At 35.3% G+C, this 24,963-nt stretch overlaps 1 protein-coding gene across 1 annotated transcript in view; it reads right to left on the minus strand.

Annotated features, from left to right (window-relative positions):
• LOC136034297 (uncharacterized) overlaps window positions 1–23,246 on the minus strand; it is a 73,622-nt gene extending 50,376 nt beyond the window's left edge. The window contains exons 1-3 of the mRNA XM_065715435.1: window positions 23,030–23,246; window positions 3,128–3,250; window positions 1,075–1,233 (exon numbers count right to left, since the gene is read on the minus strand). Coding sequence (XP_065571507.1) covers window positions 1,075–1,233; window positions 3,128–3,250; window positions 23,030–23,137 — 390 coding nt within the window. The 5' untranslated portion in view covers window positions 23,138–23,246. The remainder of the gene's footprint in view (window positions 1–1,074; window positions 1,234–3,127; window positions 3,251–23,029) is intronic.
• Between the last annotated feature and the right edge of the window lie 1,717 nt (window positions 23,247–24,963).

Below are 24,963 nucleotides of genomic sequence, written 5' to 3' on the forward strand. Positions count from 1 at the left end.
ACTTGGTCGATACGATGACCCCTGAAAAAAAAAAACAAAAAAAAAAACAAATAAACACGCACCCGTGATTTATCTTCTGGCAAAAAAATACAAAATTCCACATTTTTGTAGACAGGAGCTTGAAACTTCTACAATAGGGTTCTCTGATACACTGGATCTGATGGTGTCATTTTCGTTAAGATCCTACGACTTTTTGGGGGTGTTTCCCCCTATTTTCCTAAATAAGGCAAATTTTCTCAGGCTCGTAACTTTTGATGGGTAAGACTAAACTTGATGAAACTTATATATTTAAAATCAGCATTAAAATGCGATTCTTTTGATGTAGCTATTGATATCAAAACTCAATTTTTTAGAGTTTTGGCTACTATTGAGCCGGGTCGCTCCTTACTACAGTTCGTTACCACGAACTGTTTGATTCTTGTACTTCTTTGTCTTGAATGTTTTTCGTTTCCTTTACTTACTATGCTCTTTAACCTTTTTAAGTCTTTATGTATGCGGTGTACGTTCTTTTTTCTTGGTTATACTCCACAAGTGTCATCCCTGTATACGTTGTGAGTTAAAAATAAATTATTATTATTACTAATTATTAAAGACTGTTGATTTAAGTGTTTAAAAGCCTACTTGATTTAAGTGTTGTTTGGCATTTATGAAATCAACACAATCACTATTATTGATCTGCCACGCTTACCCCAACACATTACAGTGTACAGTACATTTTATCAAAGAAAAATACTTACATTATTATAACATTATTATTACATTATTATAATAACACAATTACTATTATTGATCTGCCACGCTTACCCCAACACATTACAGTGTAGAGTACATTATATCAAAGAAAAATACTAATTTCCAACATCATTATAAACATCTATGTCGTTGCTTCTTTTACCAGTTAAGGAGGCAATAACTGCTCAAAAGGATATTCCTTGAGTCACTACGGCACCTGACCTTGAAGGGTATCATATTTAGCACAATTTAATTGTTCTGACTTCACACAGCAAGATGGCTTTAAAACAACTCAACTTTCCATTTGGTACGAAAACTATAGAATAAAATCCGAAGACTTACCTGATTTATATCACTAATAGCCAAACTTGGGTAAATAATTTCTTGAGAGAAGGGAACATCTGTTGGCCACCAATATGGCTTTTGTAAGGTTTCCCAGTACTTCGGATCTTGCCCTGTGGCACACTTCATTAAGAAAGGGATAAAATACTGAAGGTCCACCTATGTAAGGAAAATGGGGACTATTATAAAAAAAACGAAACAACACACAATTGAGAGTTCCAAAAAAAAGAAAAAAAATATATTCAGACTCAAAAGTGGATTTGCATTAAAAGCATTGGCTACAGCTGTTTCCTGTTGTCAGGTGTATCAGCAGAGGAGTTCAAAAAACGAGAGAGAGAAGGAATATCACGGCCAAGATTTTAAGGCGACTGTGTTAGTCATTTACTAGCTAATATAAAATGTTCCAGTTGGATGCGGGGAGGTTGATTTTTCCCTGGGCGCCACCAGCACTAGGAACAAGCATTGTTCAACAGGTAGTTAAGTAGTTAAGAATTTTCTAAAAATGAGTAGTTAAAATTCCCTTTTTAAAAATAAATTTTAGACTCTTCGGTTATGTCAGCTCCTATTACATATTTTATGGAGCCCAAGGGTCACAGTCACAGGTGCAAACACTATTTGTTAATTTGTTTCAGATAGGGGAGGGATATAAAAAAAAGCTGTTTTAGGCCATAATTTTTCAAACTCTCTTGGAGGAAAGAGGCCGTTTAAACCAATCTTGAAGGATGGTGATACGGTTGTACGGTATGGTCATATACGGATGTCCTTATTACCTATTCCTGTGAATGGTAGGATTACATCGGTACCATCTAATGTGCATGTTTATTGGATCAGTTTTTTTTTCAACAAAATATTTTAATGTGTAGGATGCAAAATCTTATTTCTAAGCATCAGAAAAAATCTATGTCACAAACAGATAAAGAAAAAAAAAAGGCGGACTTGAACACTGATAGAAAATAAAAGGTTGCTATCTTTGTCAATGATTAGTTAGTTGAAATAAAACTTCTAGTCACAATTTGGTGTTATTTTTTAAATGTTGTTTTGCAAATAAGACTTTTAAAAGACAGATTAGCCAAGAATTGGAAAAAGAGTGTGAATGAAGTAGGAAAGAAATACAACATATTTAAAGGAATGATGCTTAAATGAGAAAAGAACCAACAATGTTTTTGGTTACAACAAGACCTTTCAGCTATATTTATCTTTAACATCTAAGAAAATCCTGTTTTGAAAATTTCTGCAAAGGTCTTAAGCAGATTAAAATTGCTTAAAGAGACACAAAGTTCCACTCTTAGGTACGGTTGTGATCTTATTTTAAAGACATACTCGTAAATTGTTAAATCAATAACTTTCAAACTGAATTCTTTTGCACAACTAAATTGGTGTTTCATATTGGTAAAAAAATAATTTATTTCCTAATACATAACCTTGCTTTATCTTACTTGTCTATTATTGCACCCTGGTTTAGCAAAAGACTACATATGAAATATGAAAATACAAAAAAGGGCCTTTGGAATGTTCAAACATTTTTGAAAATGTTCAAGAATTAAAAATACTTTAACCCTCAAATTTCAACTAACAAGATGAAGAGAAATATTCTTCTCTTCTTTCTTTTACATACTTCTTTCTTACTTAGATTCGATTTAAAAACCTAGCCCTTACTATCTTTTATATTCCTTTGATATCTTTAAGTTTAATAAATCTTTCTCTCATGCACCAGGCTGTTTTTTTTTTTTTTTTTTTTTTTTTTTATTTAAACAATCTGGAGAATGCTCAAACTTTCAACTTAAACACAGGAAAGGAGGGTACAAAAGGATAAAAAAGAAGGAAGAGAGAGAGAGAGAGAGAGAGAGAGAGAGAGAGAGAGAGAGAGAGAGAGAGGAGAGAGAGAGGAGAGAGAGAGAGAGGAGAGGAGAGAGAGGAGAGAGAGGAGGAGGGAGAGAGAGGAGAGAGAGAGAGAGAGAAAGAGAGAGAGGGGGGAGAGAGGAAGGGAGAGAGAGAGGAAGAGAGAGAGAGGGGAGGGAGGAAGAGAGAAGGGGAGAGAGAGGGAGAGACTTACTAGAGACATGGCATTAAGTGAATTAGGCTGGCCATTTGCAAACAATAGGGGCAGGTTTGAGACCACAACATTGTCTCCAGATGAACTTGAAGCCATTTTTATATGAGCTACGTGAAGGCGAACCTGAAATGAACAAATCAGGGATGATTGTCTTACTTGAAACTAAGACACATCTTGAAATTTGCACACATGGAATGGTAATGCAACTGCTAATACTGACAACTCATTGTAGCACTACATGCCCTTCCTCCAACTCCATCTACTCATAGCCTCATTCTTTACTCCAACCCACGAAGTCCTGTATCTTCTAGTCCTTATTTAGAACTTCTTGACATCGCATTTGGGGACGTCTTACTTTTTATTTGGTCCCTACTGCAGTGCAAACAAACACACTCTTCTGTAACCTATCAGCCAATTTATGTAAAACATAAGATAATCATCTTTCAATCTTTCTTTTATAATAGCCCGGGAAAGTAGGATTGAACCGTATTTTTCATACATTTATTTTAAGACTGGTCTTCCAAATTCTTACAAAATTTTTCGAGGTACAAAAACGCCCTGCGGCTTGACAATTCTACTTTTTATATATTCACTGCATCCGCCATCTTTGCTAGTAATGCAACCTGTGCAAGGGAAGCTACCCAGTTGAGCAATATTTATGTCACCTACTCTTCATCCTAGTTTATTTATAACTTCAGTGACTCAGGCTCCTTAATATTAAGTTTCTTGCCTTTTCTTACACCCTGGCATGCTGTTGAACCCGATGATGAGGGTGGTCATTCATTTTTATTGCAGGTAGTCATGGGAGATGAAACTTGGGTTGCTTACAATACTTCTGAAACCAGACGGTGATCAATGGAAAATAGGCAAACCTCACTAGCAGAAGTCAAACCCAAGCACATGTAAAAGTCATGTTCACAGTACTTTAATAAACAAGGCAGTTTACTGCTTGATTTTTGTCCACAATGAAGAATTTTCAATAAAGAACTTCATTACCAGATGCTTGCCACGCAATTGCCACTACGCCACGCAATACATAAGAAGCGCTGAGGAATAGTCACGAAAGGCATGGCTTTCATTCATAATAATGCACAATCCCATACCACAAATGTGATAGCAGATTTTTGTTGGGATGATTTTGACCTAGGTCTGTGTTGTCCAACTTTGCTCATAGCGATATTTATCTGTTTCTAAATGATTTTGACCTCTACAGTTTGGTTCTTTGATTGTTTTATAGTTAGGGAGAGGACAGATGCCTCAAAGGGTGCATTTTAATGCGAAAATATCTTGATATTTAAAAACAACGGCAATTCAATAACAACGGCAATCAAAGGGATAAAATTAACCCTGACTTGGCTGCCCACTTAATTGAACAATCTGTCTTGGCTTTTTACTACCATTGGCTGGCCAAGACTTTGGCTTTTCCCACAACTATTCCCTCTTTTGGTTTTTTTTTTTTTTTAATTCAATTAAAACAAAACAAAATTTAATGTGAAATTCAAAAAATCTTGAATTTAAAAACAAAAAACCAAAAGAGGGAATAGTTGTGGGAAAAGTCAAGGTCATGGCCAATGGTGGTAAAAAGCCAAGACAGATTGTTCAATTAAGTGGGCAGCCAAGTCAGGGTTAATTTTATCCCTTTGATTGCCGTTGTTATTGTCTCCCATTTTATGCTACACCTCTCCGTGCATGCGTGTCCCTCTCACAAATGCCGAACTAGAGTCGTACCTGTTGGAGGTTTCTTTCGCTGGGGAACACATGCAGGTTGACTTACTTGAAAATTTTCCTCTCATGCCCATGTCACTCCACAATGCTGAACTAGAGTCAACCCTCTCATGCTAATTCACGTTGGGTTAGAACCTGTTGAGGTTCGAACGTGTTAATTCACGGTGGAGTAAGGGGGAAGCAATATATTGACAAATTTGACAATCTATTTACCGACGGATTACCGTCAAAGAAATGAATATGAATGGCCAATAAGAGTCCCATTCAAGGCCTACAAGGGCCTCCCACAATCTGCCCCGACTGTGAACTTGCAATTATAAACCAAGGGATTTGGGCCAGAAAGAAAAAAAAATTCCACTGTCTGTAATTGACTACAAGAAGTGTAATGGACATGGGCTAGATGGGAACCCCATAGGAGAATGAGTATATACTGTTGGTATGTGTGAAGCGCAATGGTTACAAGCACTTGAGCAATCGTCTAACCATTGACGGCTTTAAGGATTCGTGCTTTAAGCGGCAAAAATTAGGCTCAATGAAATACCAGATGACAGAGGAATATGGTGGTGGTATTTGTTTAGAGCACTGGGTTACTGCTAGAGCAACAGTCTAACTAGCCTCGTCTTGAAGGCATCCGTGCCTCAAGCAGTGAACATGTGCATAAGAAAGGACTATGGGAAAGGATGGGGGTTATAGCATCACTCATTTCAATAATACTTTTTCTATGCAACATAGATAATACATTAAGGTGCCTACCGGAAAAGAGAAGAGATGAGTCTTGCCATGAAATTCTTGGGGTATGGAAGGGGAGGGGGTATCAAGTGCTGCCATGAGCTTTGTTTTCACCCATATTAAATCGTTATTTTCCTTTTTTCCTATACAAAATGTTCACACGTATTTAAACATACGCATACAATGTATTTAAACATCAGAGAACACTAATATGGAGGTTATGATGGCTTCAGCCAAGTGAAAGATCAAGTCATGCAGAACTTTCATCCACATGAATGGGTATTTTATTTGGAATGAAAAACGAGAAGGAGACTGGAAGTACGTTGTCATGAATTTATTTTGGAGGGTGGGGGAAAATACAACGACTAAAAATGATGAAAACAATACAGAACAATCTTCAGATTTCTGGAAGTATGGGCCCAGAGCATTTTTCTCTGCGTACGTTCCCCAAATGACTGCGCACAGTGTGAATAATTACAACTGCTTACTGCAAGTTGCTCCAATAATTTTCAAGTGAACTAATTTACATTTATATACATTTAAACTGAATTTAGATTTAGTCAGACATGTCTGTTCAGGCGGGAATTAAAACCCCACTTTCAACCCTCCAAAATACCATGATCTGCAAAAAAATTCATATATGCCCAATGATATGCATATAAATCATCTTTTTCACTTCCATAACAAATTTTGCTCGACGAAGACTTGGCCCCATTGAAATGCTGCAAAGCTTTGAATAGATAGTTTCTTATTATTAAATTAAAAGTAATGATTTTTTTTCAACTTTAGTAAGAAGCAACAATAAAAATTAAAACGAACAGAAATTATTATGTATTTGAGGGTAGGGATAACCCTTGTCAATTCCTCGCTCTCTCCACTAAAGTTCGAATTGTGTTCGAATTTTTTAAGAATGACCCCTGAATAACAAAGGCCTTTTAATTAGAATAAATAGCTCTTTTTAAATAATAAAAAAACTTTAGTATAAAGACCGAGTAATTGACGAGGGGGCAAACCTGTGAGCCCTCTCGCGATATTCTAGGACCACTGGGTCGATACAATCACCCCTGGGAAAAAAAGTAAACCCGCATCCATGATCTTTCTTCTGGCAAAACAAAATATAAAATTCCACATTTTTGCAGATGGGGGCTTACAACTTCTAACGTAAGGTTCTCTGACACGCTGAATCTGATAATGTGATTTTAATAAGTGTCTATGACTTTCATGGGCTGTTTCCTCCTTTTTCAAAGACAAGGCAAATTTTCTTAGGCTCATAACTTTTGATGAGTAGAACTAAACTGGACAAAAACTTATATACTTGAAATCAGCATAAAATTGCAGTTAGTATAAAAATTCTGTTTTTTAGAATTTTTTTACTATTGAGCCGGGTCACTCCTTACTTACTGATTGTAGCCACGAACTGTTTGGATCAAAAACCAGTGGTGTTCGAGAAGTATTGGCGCAATTTACTGAAATTATTTGGTAGACGGAATATTTTGCAAAAAATAGGGAGGAGGGATTTTAGTGGTCTCTTTTCAAAATTATCTAGGGAGGGACCACTATTTCCCCTCTCCAAATGACATAAACCGACCAGGAGTTTTTTTTATGCTTTCCTTCAAAGGTGGACATCAAGTCTTCATTCCAAACCTGCCTCTGTGCCTCTAAACTGGTGCCTGTGACTTTAATTTGGGAGCTTGAGGGGCATTTGCTAAACCTGAGATTTTGACATATTTTTTTTTTGGGAGTAGTTTCACAGAAAAACGCCTCTTTTGATACTTCTATGGGGTAAAAAATCAGAAAAATTACAACACTAGATTTTGAAAAATAAATTTGAAAAATAAACTTCAGCGTAAAGAGCGAGGCGTCGGGGAGGGGACCACTCCTTTCATATATGGAATGGCTTATGTTCGTTTTAAATTTTAATATCGCTCCTTACTTGCAGTTAAAAAAAATGTTTTTTTTATTAAATTTCTGAACGTTTTTGAATTAATGCATGTTTTGACTTTGGCTCACCGCATATGAATACTTAAAACGAAATTTGCCTATTAATTTTTTTTGGGCTAAATGGTTTTCTCTTAGTTTGAATCGGACGATTTTGATAAAAAAAAAGTGGGGGAGGAGGCCCAGTTGCCCTCCAATTTTTTGTTACTTAAAAAGGCAGCTATAACTTTTTAATTTTTTTTACGTACCTTTTTATTTAGTAACACATATACGTAACTTACGAATTAACTTACGCAACGAACTTCTATATTTGCATATTTTTATTACGTATATAAGGCCCCCCCCCTCGTCAATACCTTGCTCTTTACAATGAAGCTTGAATTTTGTCCCAATTCTCTAGGATTGGCCCCTGAATCACAAAGGCCGAAGAATAAAGTCAAAATTACAAAAATGCTTCAACATAAAGAGCGAGGTATTGTCTAGGCGATGGATCCCTTATATACGTAATAATTTCTGTTCGCTTTATGTTTTAATACTAATTACAAACTTGTTAAAAAATAATAATTAATTAATTTATTTTCTAATCGTTTTCTTTTAATAATGCTAGAAAATCCTGCCCTCCTTTATGGAAATTTTCTTTCCTCATGATGATTTCCTCCAAGGAAAGATCCTCCCACATAACCTCCTATCCCCGACCCCCCCTCCCCCCGCCAACATGAAAAAGTCCCACTGAAAACGCCTGCATACTTCCCAATAGCCATTACTATATGTACACAATGGTCAAAGTTTGTAACTTCTAGCCCCTTCTCCGGGGACTGTGGGGGATTAAGTCTTCCCAAAAAACATAATTATTATGTTTTTCGACTATGCTGAACAAAATGGCTATCTCAAAATTTTGATCCAGTGACTTTGGAAAAAAATGAGCATGGGAGGGGGCCTACGTGCCTTCCATTTTTTGGTAAAAAGGCACTAGAACTATTAATTTCCGTTAGAGTGAGCCCTCTGGCTACATTCTAGGACCACTGGGTCTATACAACCACCCCTGGGAAGAAAAGACAACAACAAACAAATAAACACGCATCCGTGATCTGTCTTCTTGGAAAAAAATACAAAATTCCACATTTTCGTAGATAGGAGCTTGAAACTTGTACAGTAGGGTTCTCTGATACGCTGAATCTGATAGTACGATTTTCGTTAAGATTCCTAGTTTTTCACGGGGTGTTTCCCCCTATTTTCTGAAATAAGACAAATTTTCTCAGGCTCGTAACTTTTTATGGGTAAGACTAAACTTGAAGCAACTTATATATCTAAAATCAGCATGAAAATGCAATTCTTTTGATATAACTACTGGTATCAAAATTCCGATTTTTAGGGTTTCGGTTACTATTGGGCCGGGTCGCTCCTTACTAAAGTTAGTTATCACGAACTGTTTAATACCAGACAAATACACTAGAGTGATGAGTGCTATGCACGATAATAACACTACTGTGGTTAAGGTAGAATATGAGGTTAGCAGTTAGTTTTGTATTAAATCAGGAGTTAAGCAGGGTTGTGTTTAATCCCCCTATATGAATCATTTTGAAGGACTTTGTCTTAAGAACCCCAGGAAAGGCAATGGGAAACCACGGAATCAAATGGGGAGAAAAAATTTCATGGACTCAGATTATGCTGATGATTTAAGCATTCTAGATGAAAGTGTGAGCAAAATGAATAAGCCTTTAGATATTTCGAGTTTAGGGTGCTGGAATAGGTTTCAAAATCAACGTTAAGAAGACTAAGTCGCTAAGACTACGAATAAGTGTAGATGAAAAGCTGACGTTGGGTAAAGGAAGGATTGAGCAGATGGGCAGCTTCACTTACCTTTGTAGTATTATTAGTAGAGACGGTGAGAGCAGTAAAGGTGTTAAAAGTAGAATAATCAAGGCTCAGGTATTTTTTTCACAGTTAAAAAAAAATTTAGAAGAATAGGAAGATAAGTCTGCAAACCCATTTAGAATATTGGAAGCTACAGTGATGACAGTGGTCAAAAATGGTTCTGAAGCACGAACGCCCCGAAAAGTGGATGAAGATTTGCTAGATGTTTTCCAGAGAAATTGCCTACGGACAGTTCTGGGTATACGGCTGACCATATTTCAAACAGTGAGCTGTACGAAAAATGTGGTTCAACCCCACCTTCTATGGCTATAATGAAAGAAAGGTTGAAATAGCTAGGATACATTCTGCGGATGAAAGGTGACAGACTGTCGAAGATTGTCCTTTTTGGACAACCGTCTAGGGCTAAACAGAGAACAGGTCGTCAACATTTGGGGTGGGAGGATGTCATAAAGAAAGATTTAAAGGAAATGGGAACTTCCTGGGAGGGTGTGAAGAAGGAGGCTTTGAATAGATTGGGATGGAGGAGGAGCATACGTAGCTGTGTTGGCATCAGGGGGCTTGGTGCTGTTGTGAATTATTAGTAGTAGTAGTAGAAGTGTGCAAAATTGCCTCCTATGGCGGCAACAGTTGTATGCATTTAGTTAAGGCATTGAATGGCGGTAGAAACAAAGGGATATAAGAAATTAGACAACACCAAGAATTTTTTTTGAAACTAGTCTAGTCATTACTTACATTTCAGCCCCCTGAATCACAAAGAAAAAGCCTCTCAGACTCCCCCTAGCAATCATACTGATTCATAATTTACAACCCGGCTTTGTTATCATTTTTAATGCAAAAATTTTGGGCAAAAAACTTGTAAAATCACATACATGATCCAAAAAACTCTCAACTACCTTTACCTTATATTACCAAAAATGAATTATAATCCGTTTTTCATCTTCTGTCATTTCAATTACCATAGTGTTTGCCTATTATTCATTAATTTGAAGTATTTTGAAAAGTTCCTCTACCACACATGAAATAAATTCATGCAACTGAGCCGGATATAGCATCCAGATATCTTGTGTCTATTGTAAGTTCTTAAGCCCAACTGGCCAACCATTACAAAAAAAAAAACAAAGAAAGATATAACTCAATGAAAAGACAACAAACAAGACTGCGGCCAGTAGAGTGAAAAGATGAAAGACTAAAACGACGCAAATATTTCGCCTGTATGTAAACTAGGCGTTTAAAGCACAAAAGAAACAAATAAAAAAAAATAAACTAAAAACAAATAAAACCACCACCAATATTAATTAAGTACAATTGTCGCAACTGATCCACGTAGGGAACAGAAGCTACATATTTGTTCAGTACTATCTAGACATTATAAGAGATTAAATAAAGTGGGGAAGAGTAGAGTCACAACCAAGAGACGTAACGTAGGGACGTAGGGGGATTTGGACCACCCCAATTCTAAACTGCCCCCTTTTTCTAGGTATTTCTTATTCGAACTATTAACAAATGTTTTTATTCATACTTATGGGGGGGGGGGGAAATCATATATGCATGTCTGCCACAGATACTCTAAGGTTTTACTGAAGTTTGATAACTCAATCCTCCCTTTTAAAGCCAGATCAATGTCTCCTATTTTCAAGCAAGAACAAAGTTCAACATAATTCACAATTTTAGTGTTTTTGAAATTAAACCCTTCCCCTCCCAAATTATGCATGCATGCCAGAACACGGGTTGCAGACTTAAGGCCTTAAATAATGATAAATCATTTAATTTTTATACTTTATAACAACAATATACTGCGGGTGAATAAATGGACAGATAGTGAATAAGAAAAGCAAGGAGTTCAAAAGAAGAACTTAGCTAGAAATTCCAGAGTTTATGCATTACCTAACCCTTATGCGTTAACCAACGCCGGAGAATCCTAAAACAATTTTATGTGAGCGGAACCAAAGATGATGTAATAAAAACAGAGTTGCGTAACCAAGCAAGAAAATAGTAAATATGGTGACATGCTACGTAAAATTGTCACAAAATGACAAAGCTCAACATAGTCAAGCCCGACATTAAAAATTGGAAGGAAAAGTTTTGCAAAAATACGACATGTTCAAATACGCAGGGGTTCATTTCGTGGATGGGGGCCTACTTCGTCAAGACAGCAAAAACATCGGAATTACTTAATAATGTATAGATTAATAATGTATATAATGTAAAGTTTTTTAATTAATTAAATTTAATAATTTAATTTAAATAAATTAAATAAATTTGATTAATAATGTATAGAGACTGATATATATACATTGCGCAACATAAATTAAAAAAAAATCAATATTACAGGGCCATATCCATGAGGTGTGGCGTTACCGGGAATGAATTCCTTCCCCCGTAAATATTTTACCCCTCAAATTAGTGATAAAATGCAGGTAAAAAAAAAATCCCTCCCATAACAAAAATTCCGAATATAACCCTGATATATTATAAATTCTAAGAATGAGAGATAGAGGGGTGAACTATGATTAGAATTTGGCAATGGCACCCCTCTAGGATCAATAAAGCTGGAACATGTGCGATATTTCTGCCACAATAAGATCATTAAAGGGTAGAGCCGAAAACCTGTTTGAACATACACTAAGCCTTGAAAGATAAAATTCAGAGGCCTAAATAAATATGAGCCTGCTTGTAAACAAATCTTAGTTTCCAAGAACAAGACATGGGATTTCAGAAAGGCTTCATAACTTCCGAAAAAAAACCTAAGCAGCGACCTTGTAGGGAATTAGTGATTGTCAAAATCAGCAGTTACACAAAGAATAGTGGATTCAGTTCACAAAAACGTAGAAAGGGGTGTATTTTTCAGAATACAGTGGGTAATTTTATTATTTTATCAATGAAAATACCAAAGAACTTCATTTTCAATAAAATACCGAAAAAAGCATTCTTCAATAGAATTGATGTTTTCAATGAACAATAGAAAAAATGCATCTCCCTTCGAAAGATTTTAAAAATACAGATCTTCTCCACTAAATTGAAACCCCCTGATTTTATACTTTTAATGGGAAGGGGGCAGAGCCGTATCCAGGATTTTCTTGGGGGGAGGGTTGTAGAAAAAAAAAACCATCAAAATTTGTTTATATTCATTTTTACTACGTTTTATGAGTTGGACAAACATTTCGGGGATGAGGGTTCCGCGACCTTAGCCCCCCTGCAAACGCCCTTGGGAGGGGATAAAGAAACACATTACTGAGATTAGACAAGGTGAGCCATGTTGAATGCATTAAAACAAGTAGGCTTAAGCTAGAACGTATAAAAATACCGAGATCTATGGTTAACAATCAAACTTCTTAGGAATATAAAAACAAGGAAATATAAAACAATTGTTCCGGTAGATTATTAAGAGTAAGTGATTAGGGCATATCAATTATGTGGTAAGGTGTGACCTTAATTCATTTTAACAAGGTAGCACGTTTATATAAATACCGAAAACAGTACCAGATAGAGCTGAGTGCTTAGAGTATTGTCATCTTAGCTTGTTTCTCCCTGTAAATTGGGTTTAGGTTATTCTATACTTAGTTAAATTTAATGGTAAGTTAACACATACTGGTAACACTGTATCTGTCCCTACAAAAACGGCCATGGAATTTCAGCGTTGGGATCACACTACGACGATGGGACTCCTGAAACCAAAATAGGATTTACCGTAACAGTAGGAACAGATTCAGAAGGGACCAAGGGGCTTAGATCCCTCCCCCTAAATACGAGGAGTCACTTGGTTAATTTTCAAACCAAGCAGAATTTGGCTTATGTTAGACCTCAAATCAGAAACAATCGGAAATTATCGCGAATGAAATGTGACTTAAAACGAACAAGAAGCAAAGCGAGAAAGAAGTCCGAGAAATATTTATATAACCAAAGGTTACTGAAGAGTATATCAGAAAGAGTATTTTCAGATGTGTGGAGTAGGATTATGTCGTGTCACCACCTCTCAATGCGAAAATGGTCGAGTTTAATCGGCATTTTATCGAAAACAAAACGTTTTTACCTTTTTCATTGCTCACTATAATGTTAAAATATCAAATATTCTACTGTTGAAATTCCAGGAGATTTTAAGGTATATTCATAACAATCAGTATAGTTCATTATATTAATGTGTATTGCAATTTCGTCAGTAGCCTACATTTAAGTTCTTTCTTTTCGGATGCATAGAAAATCAACAGCCCAATTTGAACTGTGCATTTATTTTTCAGCAAGGCAAAAAGTCCATTTGACTAGTTGGAGGGGGGGGGGTACAACGTAGCATCTTTGTTTTTTGATGCAAAACATTTCGGGTGTGATAATAAAAAGGGCGACATATGCCATTTTTGTCGACAAGAGTTATGTATGTATCATGGGTGAAATCAGCACAAGAAATTGAATAATGCAATTAAAATTGTTTGATCCTATACAGTTACGAAGATATGCACCGCTAGGAGATATCCGAATCTTTTTTATCAGGTTTTGTTGCAATTTAGAATGACTCTCCTGGAGCTTTAACATGGAGACCGGCGATTTGTCTCCTGGTCTCCATGGAAATCAGGAGACTCCATGTCCCGGAGACATACGCCATAAAATGGAATACTTTTGAATTATTCAGAATACTAGAATTTAATTTATACGACTGATAAGAGCATAAACACTTGGTTAGAATACGTTGCGGTAAAATTCTAGTTAATTGACTTTTTGCTATCTCAGAAAGGGTTTAGGTTAGGAAAATGAAACTTTCAGGGATGAATTTACAGACTAAAGTATGTCCCAGGAAGGTATTTTGAAGCAACTACCTCCACTCCTTCTCCCTCTAGATGGACCTAACCTTTGATGACCTTTAAAAATATGTGTGTCATAAAAGTGAAACCTTGCAAAATAGATCTTCTGCTTAATTGAAGTAAACAAAATTGTTTTCAGCTTCATAAATTCTCAACTCCATTTTATAAGGTTTTAAAGATATGCACAAATACATTTCCTAAATTTTGAAAATAAAACATTAATATCGCTCAGAATTCTACTCAAATAACAGGAATTGAATTTTCAGAACTAAAGGCATAGAAAAAGCAACTATTAACTGAAAATTAATGTAAAATGTTGTTTTGTCAAAATTTTAATACTTGTCATGTAGGCAAATTTCAGGGCCCTCTAGAGGGAGAAGGAGTGGAGATGGGTACTTTAAAATACCTTCCCGGGACACACTTTAGCCTGTAGACCCATCCCTGAAAGTTTCATTTTCCTAACCTAAACCCGTTCCGAGATAGCAAGAAGTCAATTAACTAAAATTTTACCTATGTTGCCTTTCTCTCAATTAGCCCCCATCCTTCAGAGTACCTACAACCGAGCAACTTTTTCCCGTTTTTCGGCCGTCCTGGAAAATTACAGAAGTGTCGTATGTCGCCCTTTTAATAATCACAACCGATTTGAGGAAATACATCCTTTTATTATTTGTAACTATTTTCTTCTTTTTAAATCTATTCTTGTCGAATACATTGCAAAAACAGCTGGCTAAAAAAAACTTACAAATCAAGCAATATATTTAATCTGTAGGATTTATGAAGGGCCATTCTTGTGTATTCTGTTTTATTGTTAGTTTCAAGTTTTATTTCTTCATTGAAGCAATTTTTGAACCTTTTATTTTTGGTACAAGATAGTTGCTAGTTTCCGTGGTAATATCTAGTTTACGAGACTTCTGCTATCTTACAAATCAGTTGAGTTACATGAATCTCAGGAATATATCCGTAGTCTTGGTGATCCCTTTGGAAGCTATTTTGAAGCAAATACCCCCCCCCCCCCTCCTTCTTCCTCTAGAGGGCACTATACTTTGAAAAACTTTAATAATATTTATGTTATAACCTTGTGAAACCTTATTCGAAAGCTTTAATCAAATGAGACAAGAAAAGTGTTTTGAGCCTCCTCATACCTTCACTCAATCTTAATTTAAAATACCAATAAATGTATTTCCTACTTTAGGAACAAATCATTGATATAGCTTAAAATCCTACTGAAGAACGTGAACTAGGCCTACATTTTCAAAATTAAACCCAGTGAGAATAGGATTCGAAACTGAAAATCAAGTTAAAGTATTTTTTCAGAATTCAGATAGACTTATCTTCTAGACTTATGGCTCTTTACCGATTTTGGGCCATACCCCACCTAATTCTTTCTAAAAATCCTTATACATCCCTCGTAATATTTAAATTTTGTTGTTCAAAACTTTGCGTGTTAGGAAGGTTTTTTACCTGAAGGAAGGTTCCAATAATTTCTTATACTTTCCAAGTGATTCGTCCATTTGTGTTTCAATCTTAAGTTAATAATTGAGAAGTACCTTAGTTGTCAAACACCTTTGATACTCAGTTTTATAGATTGTGAGCAAGCGTTCGATACTGTTGATAGAAGAGCTTTAGAAAAGGTCATATCCTTGCATGGTATTAAATAAAAAAGTTTTGTTTTAACTGCAAGTAAGGAGCGACACTAAGTTCAGTTGTCCCCTCCTTAACGCCTCGCTCTTTACGTTTAAGTTCGACTCTTTCTCACAACTCTACTTTTTAAACAATAAAAGACTTCAGCGTAAAGAGCGAGGCGTCGAGGAGGGGACCAATCCTTTCATATATGGAATGGTTTGTGTTCGTTTTAAATTTTAATATCACTCCTTACTTGCAGTTAAAAAAAACGTTTTTTCTTATTAACTTTCTGAACGTTTTTGAATTAATGCATGTTTTGACTTTGGCTCCCCGCATATGAATAATTAAAACGAAATTTGCCTATTAATTTTTTTGGGCTAAATGGCTTTCTCTTAGTTTGAATCGGACGATTTTGATAAAAAAAAGGTGGGGGAGGAGGCCCTGTTGCCCTCCATTTTTTTTTTACTTAAAAAGGCAGCTATAAGTTTTTTATTTTTTACGTACGTTTTTATTTAGTAACACATATACGTCACTTACGAATTAACTTACGCAACGAACTTCTATATTTGTATATTTTTATTACGTATATGAGCCCCCTTCCTCGTCAATACCTCGCTCTTTACAATGAAGCTTGAATTTTGTCCCAATTCTCTAGGATTTGCCCCTGAATCACAAAGGCGGAAGAATAAAGTCGAAATAACAAAAATGCTTCAACTCAAAGATTGAGGTATTGCGGAGGCCATGGACAACTCATATACGTAATAATTTCTGTTCGCTTTATGTTTTAATGGTAATTACAAATTTGTTAAAAAATACTAATTAATTAATTTATTTTCTCATCGTTTTTTTAATAATGCTAGAAAATCCTGCCCTCCTTTATGGAAATTCTCTTTCCTCATGATGAATTCCTCCAAGGAAAGATCCTCCCACGTAACCTCCTATCCCCAACCCCCCCCCCCCCTCGCCAGAATGAAAGAGTCCCACTGAAAACGCCTGCATACTTCCCAATAGCTGTTACTATATGTAAACAATGGTCAAAGCTTGTAACTTGTAACCCCTTCTCCGGGGACTGTGGGGGATTAAGTCTTCCCGAAAAACATAATTATTAGGTTTTTCGACTATGATGAACAAAATGGCTATCTCAAAATTTTGATCCAGTGACTTTGGGAAAAAATGAGCGTGGGAGGGGGCCTAGGTGCCCTCCATTTTTGGTAAAAAAGGCACTAGAACTATTAATTTCCGTTAGAGTGAGCCCTCTCGCTAAATTCTAGGACTACTGGGTCTATACGACCACCTCTGGGAAGAAAAAAAAACAACAAACAAATAAACACGCATCCGTGATCTGTCTTCTTCGAAAAAATGCAAAATTCCACATTTTTGTAGATAGGAGCTTGAAACTTCTACAGTAGGGTTCTCAGATACGCTGAATCTGATAGTACGATTTTCGTTAAGAATCCTAGATTTTTATGGGGTGTTTTCCCCTATTTTCTGAAATAAGGCAAATTTTCTCAGGCTCGTAACTTTTTATGGGTAAGACTAAACTTTAAGCAACTTATATATCTAAAATCAGCATAAAAATGCAATTCTTTTGATGTAACTACTGGTATCAAAATTCGGATTTTTAGGGTTTCGGTTACTATTGAGCCGGGTCGCTCCTTACTAAAGTTCGTTATACCAGACAAATACACTAGAGTGATGAGTGCTATGCACGATAATAACACTACTGTGGTTAAGGTAGAATATGAGGTTAGCAGTTAGTTTTGTATTAAATCAGGAGTTAAGCAGGGTTGTGTTTAATCCCCCTCTATATGAATCATTTTGAAGGACTTTGTCTTAAGAACCCCAGGAAAGGCAATGGGAAACCACGGAATCAAATGGGGAGAAAAAAATTTCATGGACTCAGATTATGCTGATGATTTAAGCATTCTAGATGAAAGTGTGAGCAAAATGAATAAACCTTTAGAGATATTTCGGGTTCAAGGTGTTAGAATAGGTTTCAAAATCAACGTTAAGAAGACTAAGTCGCTAAGGCTACGAATAAGTGTAGATGAAAAGCTGACGTTGGGTAAAGAAAAGATTGAGCAGATGGGCAGCTTCACTTACCTTTGTAGTATTATTAGTAGAGACGGTGAGAGCAGTGAAGGTGTTAAAAGTAGAATAGTCAAAGCTCAGGTATTTTTTTCACAGTTAAAAAAAAGGTTAGAAGAATAGGAAGATAAGTCTGCAAACCAAGATTAGAATATTGGAAGCTACAGTGATGACAGTGGTCAAAAATGGTTCTGAAGCATGAACGCCCCAAAAAGTGGTTGAAGACTTGCTAGATGTTTTCCAGAGAAATTGCCTACGGACTGTTCTGGGTATACGGCTGACTGACCATATTTCAAACAGTAGGCTGTACGAAAAATGTGGTTCAACCCCACCTTCTATGGCTATAATGAAAGAAAGGTTGAGATAGCTAGGATACATTCTGCGGATGAAAGGTGACAGACTGTCGAAGATTGTCCTTTTTGGACAACCGTCTAGGGCTAAACAGAGAACAGGTCGTCCTCATTTGGGGTGGGAGGATGTCATAAAGAAATATTTAAAGGAAATGGGAACTTCCTGGGAGGGTGTGAAGAAGGAGGATTTGAATAGATTGAGATGGAGGAGGAGCATACTTAGCGGTGTTAGGCGGCTTGGTGCTGTGGTGAGTTATTAGTAGCAGTAGTAGAAGTGTGCAAAATTGTCTCCTATGGCGACAACAGTTTTATGCATTTAGTTAAGGCATCCTTAAATTACCAAAAATTAATTATAATCCGTTTTTAATCTTTTGTCATTTCAATTACCATAGTGTTTGCCTATTATTCATTAATTTGAAGTATTTTGAAAAGTTCCTCTACCACACATGAAATAAATTCATGCAACTGAGCCGGATATAGCATCCAGATATCTTGTGTCTATTGGAAGTTCTTAAGCCCAACTGGCCAACCATTACAAAAAACAAAAGCAAAGAAAGATATAACTCAATGAAAAGACAACAAACAAGACTGCGGCCAGTAGAGTGAAAAGATGAAAGACTAAAACGACGCAAATATTTCGCCTGTATGTAAACTAGGCGTTTAAAGCACAAAAGAAACAAATAAAAAAAATAAACTAAAAACACATAAAACCACCACCAATATTAATTAAGTACAATTGTCGCAACTGATCCACGTAGGGAACAGAAGCTATTAGAGTTATTTCGATGAGAACACCAAAGCAACTAAGTAAAAAAGTATAAAAATGGAAAGGAAATTAATTATTCTGTTGTGAAATAATCTTCCTGTTAGCTATTCTTTAGCTTTATTTATTATTATTATTTAGCTTTATTTACCTGTATTAGCTTTTAAGGTGATGCTATTCACAACCCCTTGTTTCACCAAAACAGGGTGGCATCAATATGCGTAGGGAAACATGTATTAATGTTATGTCTACGTAAAATTCCTTTAAACATATTTCCCAAAACAGGAAAATAAGGCAAATAAATGAAACTTTTAGACACAATTAACTAGAAGACTACAACACTCCAACAACCATCTTATTATGTTTAATACGACTGTTTTCTATTATTTTATTAATGAATTCAATTTGGTAACTGCTAGAAAATAAAATATCCTTCAAATACAATAATTCAAAATCCAGAAATTCCTGGGAACCAATTCTGAAAGCCCTATCCATCAGTGAAATCACAATCCCTTGTTTCATCAAAACAGGGTAGCACAAATGAAAATTCAAATATCTATCATTGCGCGTAGGCTTTCTATATATTGAGAACAGTAAATGGAAATCACTTTTAATTAATGAAAAGTTTGTCATTTCCCTCAAACTCCACTGTAAATTTCATGTTTTTATCAAAATTATTTCAAAAATAATCTCAAAGATGGAGTCAGGAATTATGGCTTCTCCTGATAAAGTCGAGGCTGCTCAGGAACTGAGCCGAAATTGTAGTAAAACTAAACACGTTTAATATGAGCAGAATTGAAAAAGATCACAAAAAATGACATTAAAATACTTTCTGATTTGAAAAAGGATAAGGTCCTAGCTATCAATAGAGCAGATAAAGGCAATACTGTTGATTCTGATCGCCAAATGAAAACCATTATTTCTGATACCGTTACTTACAAAAAACTAGATTTTGATCTTACGGATAAATATGTAGAGTCGACCAAAAAGCAATTGGAGTCACTGAAAAACGATTTATACAATACCTTACAATTTTATTAAAAAAAAAATATCGAAGGGTTTGTTCTGCACCCAAGATTTATGGTCTACCCAAAATTCATAAGACTGGAGCCCCCCTCCATCCCATTGCACCAACTTTGTCGTCACCTGTTTCAAAATTAGGAAAGTGGTTGTCGGTGGCATTGCGGTCTCTCTTAGGAACACATAAATCATATTCGAAAAATTCGACTGACGTTACAAATTAGTTGAATAAGTTTACATTGGAGGAGAATTCAATTCTCTGTAGTATTGATGTGTTTTCCACATATCCGAATTGTAATGCAAAAATGTGCGGAGATATATTAAGGATTAAATTACAAAAGCACTTTGATTTAATACAAGATGTAACCTTGGCTAGTTTGTATATTAAAGTCATTTTGAAGTTGGTTATCCTGGTAAATGAATATTCTTTTTATTTTGGCTTTAGAGGAGAATTTTACAAACAGGTATTTGGTTTACATTTGGGGGCATCCCTCAATCCTTTGCTGGCAAATCTTTTCATGGATTCTATTGATACCGCTATAAATCCGCTATAAACGGTTTTAGGCTCTCCCCTTGTTCCTGGGGTAGGTTCATGGATGATGTGGTTTGCATTTGGAAACACAGTTTAGATTCCCTAGGTCTTTCCCGTAAACATCGTAAACATCTTTTCCGTTCTCAATATACAGAAAGCCTACGCACAATCATAGATATTTGAATTTTCATTTGTGCCACGCTGTTTTGGTGAAACGAGGGGTTGTGATTTCACCGGGAGATAGTTTTCAAAATTTGATACCAGGAATTTCTGGATTTTGAATTATTGTATTTGAAGGATATTTGATTTTTTAATAGCTACCCAATTAAAATCATTGATACAATAAGTAGAAAATAGACATATTAAACATAATAATAGGGTTATTGGAGTGGTGTAGTCTTAGAGTTAATTGTGTCTAAAAGTTTCATTTCTTTGCCTTATTTTCCTGTTTTGGGAAAGATGCTTAAACGAATTTTACGTAAACATAACATTGATACTTGTTTCCCATCGGTAAGACCAATAGGTAGTTTCCTTAATTTCGCGAAAGATTTAACCCAGGGAAATTTAGTTAGCGGTTCGTATAGAATTACTTGTTCTTGTGGGAAGTTTTATATTGGTAGAACTCACCAACAATTTCTTGAAAGACTTATTGAGTATCACAAATCCATAGAAAAACCCTACAATTAAGCAAGGCTCCTGAAATTCTTGTTTCGGCTCTGAATGAACATATTTTCTTTCATCCTGAATATTTTGTACAATTTGATGAGGTCAGGGTTATTTCTAATGATAGAGGTTTTTCTCAGTGGACAAGAGAGGCTATAAAAGTTAAGAAAAACATATTTTTGCTAATGTTTCAATAAATATAGACACGAGAAATTTAAATTTTAACCCAATTTAAGATTGTCTTATGAAAATGAACCATAGTCAATAAGGGAATTAAGTTTTTTACATTATCACCACGGAATGAGATAACCTACTAGACCAAAAGAATTTTTTTCAAGAATAGCTAACAGGATGATTATTTTGCAACAAAAAAATTATCTTCATTCAGTTATATATTTTTTTTTTACTCAGTTGCTTTGGTGTTTTCATCAAAATTAAATAAAAAAAAAACAAGTTTTTTTAACTGGAAGTAAGGAGCGACATTAAAACTTAAAACGCACAGAAATTACTTCGTATATGAAAGAGGCTGCTACCTCATCAACGCCCCGTTCTTTACGCTAAAGTTTGACTCTTTCTCTCAATTCTTCTTTTTAAAACAGTAAAAAATTTTAGCGTAAAGAGCGGGACGTTGATGAGGTAGCAGCCTCTTTCATATACGAAGTAATTTCTGTGCGTTTTAAGTTTTAATATCGCTCCTTACTTCCAGTTAAAAAAACTTGTTTTTTTTTATTTAATTTCTGAACGTTTTTGAATCAATGCATGTTTTGATTTTGGCTCTCCGCAGAGGAATAATCAAAACGAAATTTGCATTTTCTTTTTTTTTGCTAAATAGCTTTCTCGTAATTTTGATCGAATGATTTTGAGAAAAAAAGAGCGGGGGACGAAGCCTAGTTGCCCTCCGATTTTTTGGTTAATTAAAAAAGCAACTAGAACTTTTAATTTTTTACGAATATTTTTATTGGTAAAAGATTTACGTAACTTATAAATTAGCTTACGTAAAGAACTTTTGTATTCTAATGTTTTTATTACATATATGAGGGGATTCGCCCCATCGTCAGTACCTCGCTCTTTACACTAAAGCTTAAATTTTATCCCAATTCATTAAGAATGACCCCTGAATCTCAAAAGCCGTAGAATAAATAGTTGAAATTACTAAAAATACTTTAGCGTAAAGAGCGAGGTATTAGAAGGAGGTGAGCCCCTCATATGGGTAATAATTTCTGTTTGTTTTAAGTTTTATTGCTGTTCCTTACTTCCAGCTGAAAAAGCTTTTTCACATTTATTTTTTAATAGTTTTTTTTTTAAATAATGCTAGTAAATCCTGCTCTCCCTTCATGGAAATTTTGTTTTTATTTTTAGCACACATTTAGAAAAGCCAAAGCAACAAACCAAGAAAAATCATATGCAAGAATTACTATCTGGTGATAAATTGCGCTAAGTTTATGGAGATTTCGAAAAATATCTATCCATTAGAGTTAATTCTAGAACCTAGCTATGGGACAAGACAATATGACCATTTTTTAGATTTAAATATCAATATTTCTGATAATAACAAATTATAATAAAAGTGCTATCAAATATATAATAAAACTGACGATTTCAATTTTGAAGTAATGAATTTCCCATACCTCAAAAGTAATATACATTCAAATATCACTGATTCAGCTTTTCATGCTTCTAGTCTACCACTACACGTCTAGAGGACCTTAAAGCTATCAAATGGATTAAGATGATTATATATGATCAACCACAACAAGTTTACCCTAAAAATAATACTCTATTCAAATAGAAAAATCGAATAATTACACAAGTTGAATTCAAAATATACATCCACTTTTTCAACATGCCATCAAAACAAAATCCAAAATTAACTAACTTCCAATCAATAAAATAAGTAAAGTCGAACTGATCCATACTTCCACAACTGTAACAATTGCTATTGACCTTCTTCTAATAAAAAAATAGAACTATTACACAGTTTAAGTTAAAATATATTCATCCAATCGCTCAGCACGTCTTCAGCACCAAGTCCAAAATCTAACTAACAACGAGAAATACAAAAATACTTGAAAGCCAGTTTAATATTTGGACAGCGTCACTTGGAACATAGACATAATTTATTTTAGGAGAGCTGATACATAATTATAAGGGTATTACTAAATATAATATCTTAATTGAAGCACAAGTCCAGGGGGAATCAACGCGAACTGGCATTATTGGGTCAAACAATTTACATCAGTTCACTTATGGTTTAGTATTTTTAAAGTTGCGGTAAATTCTAGTTAATTGACTTCTTCCTATCTCAGAAAGGGTTTAGGTTAGGAAAATGAAACTTTCAGGGATGAGTCTATAGGCTAAAGTATGTTCTGGGAAGGGATTATAAAGTACCCATCTCCACTCCTTCTCCTTCTAGAGGGCCCTAAAATTTGCCTACATGACAAGTCTGTACCTATTGAAATTTTGATAAAACAACATTCTACCTTAATTTTCAGTTACTAGTTGCTTTTTCTCTGCCTTTAGTTCTGAAAATACAATTCATGTTATTTGAGTAGAATTTTGAGCCAAATCAATGTTTTTTTTTCAAAATTTAGGAAATGTATTTACATATCTTTCAAACCTTATAAAATGGAATTAAGCAAAGTTAAGAAGCTGAAAACAATTTTGTTGTACTTCAATTAAGCAGAAGATCTATTTTGCAAGGTTTCACTTTTATATACCACAAATTTTTAAAAGTCATCAAAGGTCAGAGCCCTCTAGAGGGAGAAGGAGTGGAGGTAGTTGCTTCAAAATACTTTCCCAGGAAACACTTTAGTCTCTAGATTCATCCCTGAAAGTTTCATTTTCCTAATCTAAACCCTTTCTGAAATAGCAAGAAGTCAATTAACTAGAATTTTACCAAAGTTGCCTCCATGTGGCTACAATTTATCTTGGGCGTTGGGAGCAGAAGCGTAATTTGCTATGGGGCAGGGGGAGGCAACTACTCCTCCCAGACCTTGGTTTGCCCCCCAGCTGAAATTTAGTTTCTTCAAAAATCTTGTCAAAACTAAGATAAGCCAGCATAATTCAAGCATTCTCACCCCAGGGCCATACCCAAGACTTTTGTTTAAAGAAAGGGGCCAATAATATTTGCCCATAAAATCTTGTCTATTTTTATACTGATTTCATTGTGAAACAAATTTGATGGGGAAAGAGGTTCGAAATGGGAGTTTCCTTCTCCTATGTACTGCTTTGCTTATCTTAGTATTACCTATAATTCCTTATATTTTCCCCGTGAAATTGAGCTGGCCAAATGTATAAATTATTTCATCAAATTAACAGAGATGTCGAATGTGTGTACTGGGGGAGGGTAACCTGGAGATTTTCCTTAGGCTGGTTGCCAACGGGGTAAGTCTTCAGATAAATAGTGTGAATTTGGTTATCCCATTATTCAAACTTCGATCATCATACCACAGGAAAGGTGAAGTATTTGATATTCGAACGGGGAAAGGTAATAACTAAATTACAACGAGTTTTGGCCTTAGCGTGTATGTCGACGATTACCAAGAATACGTAAGGCTTTTTACCAAGACTGCCACCAATAGTGATTTTGCCACCACTCCTAAGTATATAAGCATATTTTGCCACAACTCCTAAAATATCTTTTAGTGTATCGTATCTTAATATGTAAGCCCAAGTTCTTTTCAGGGCTGTAATTCTTTTTCTGGGTTGATGTGAGCCCAGCTGTAGGCTAATTAACTTAT

Source organism: Artemia franciscana, chromosome 13 (genome assembly GCF_032884065.1).
Source record: "Artemia franciscana chromosome 13, ASM3288406v1, whole genome shotgun sequence".
Lineage (NCBI taxonomy): Eukaryota > Metazoa > Arthropoda > Branchiopoda > Anostraca > Artemiidae > Artemia > Artemia franciscana.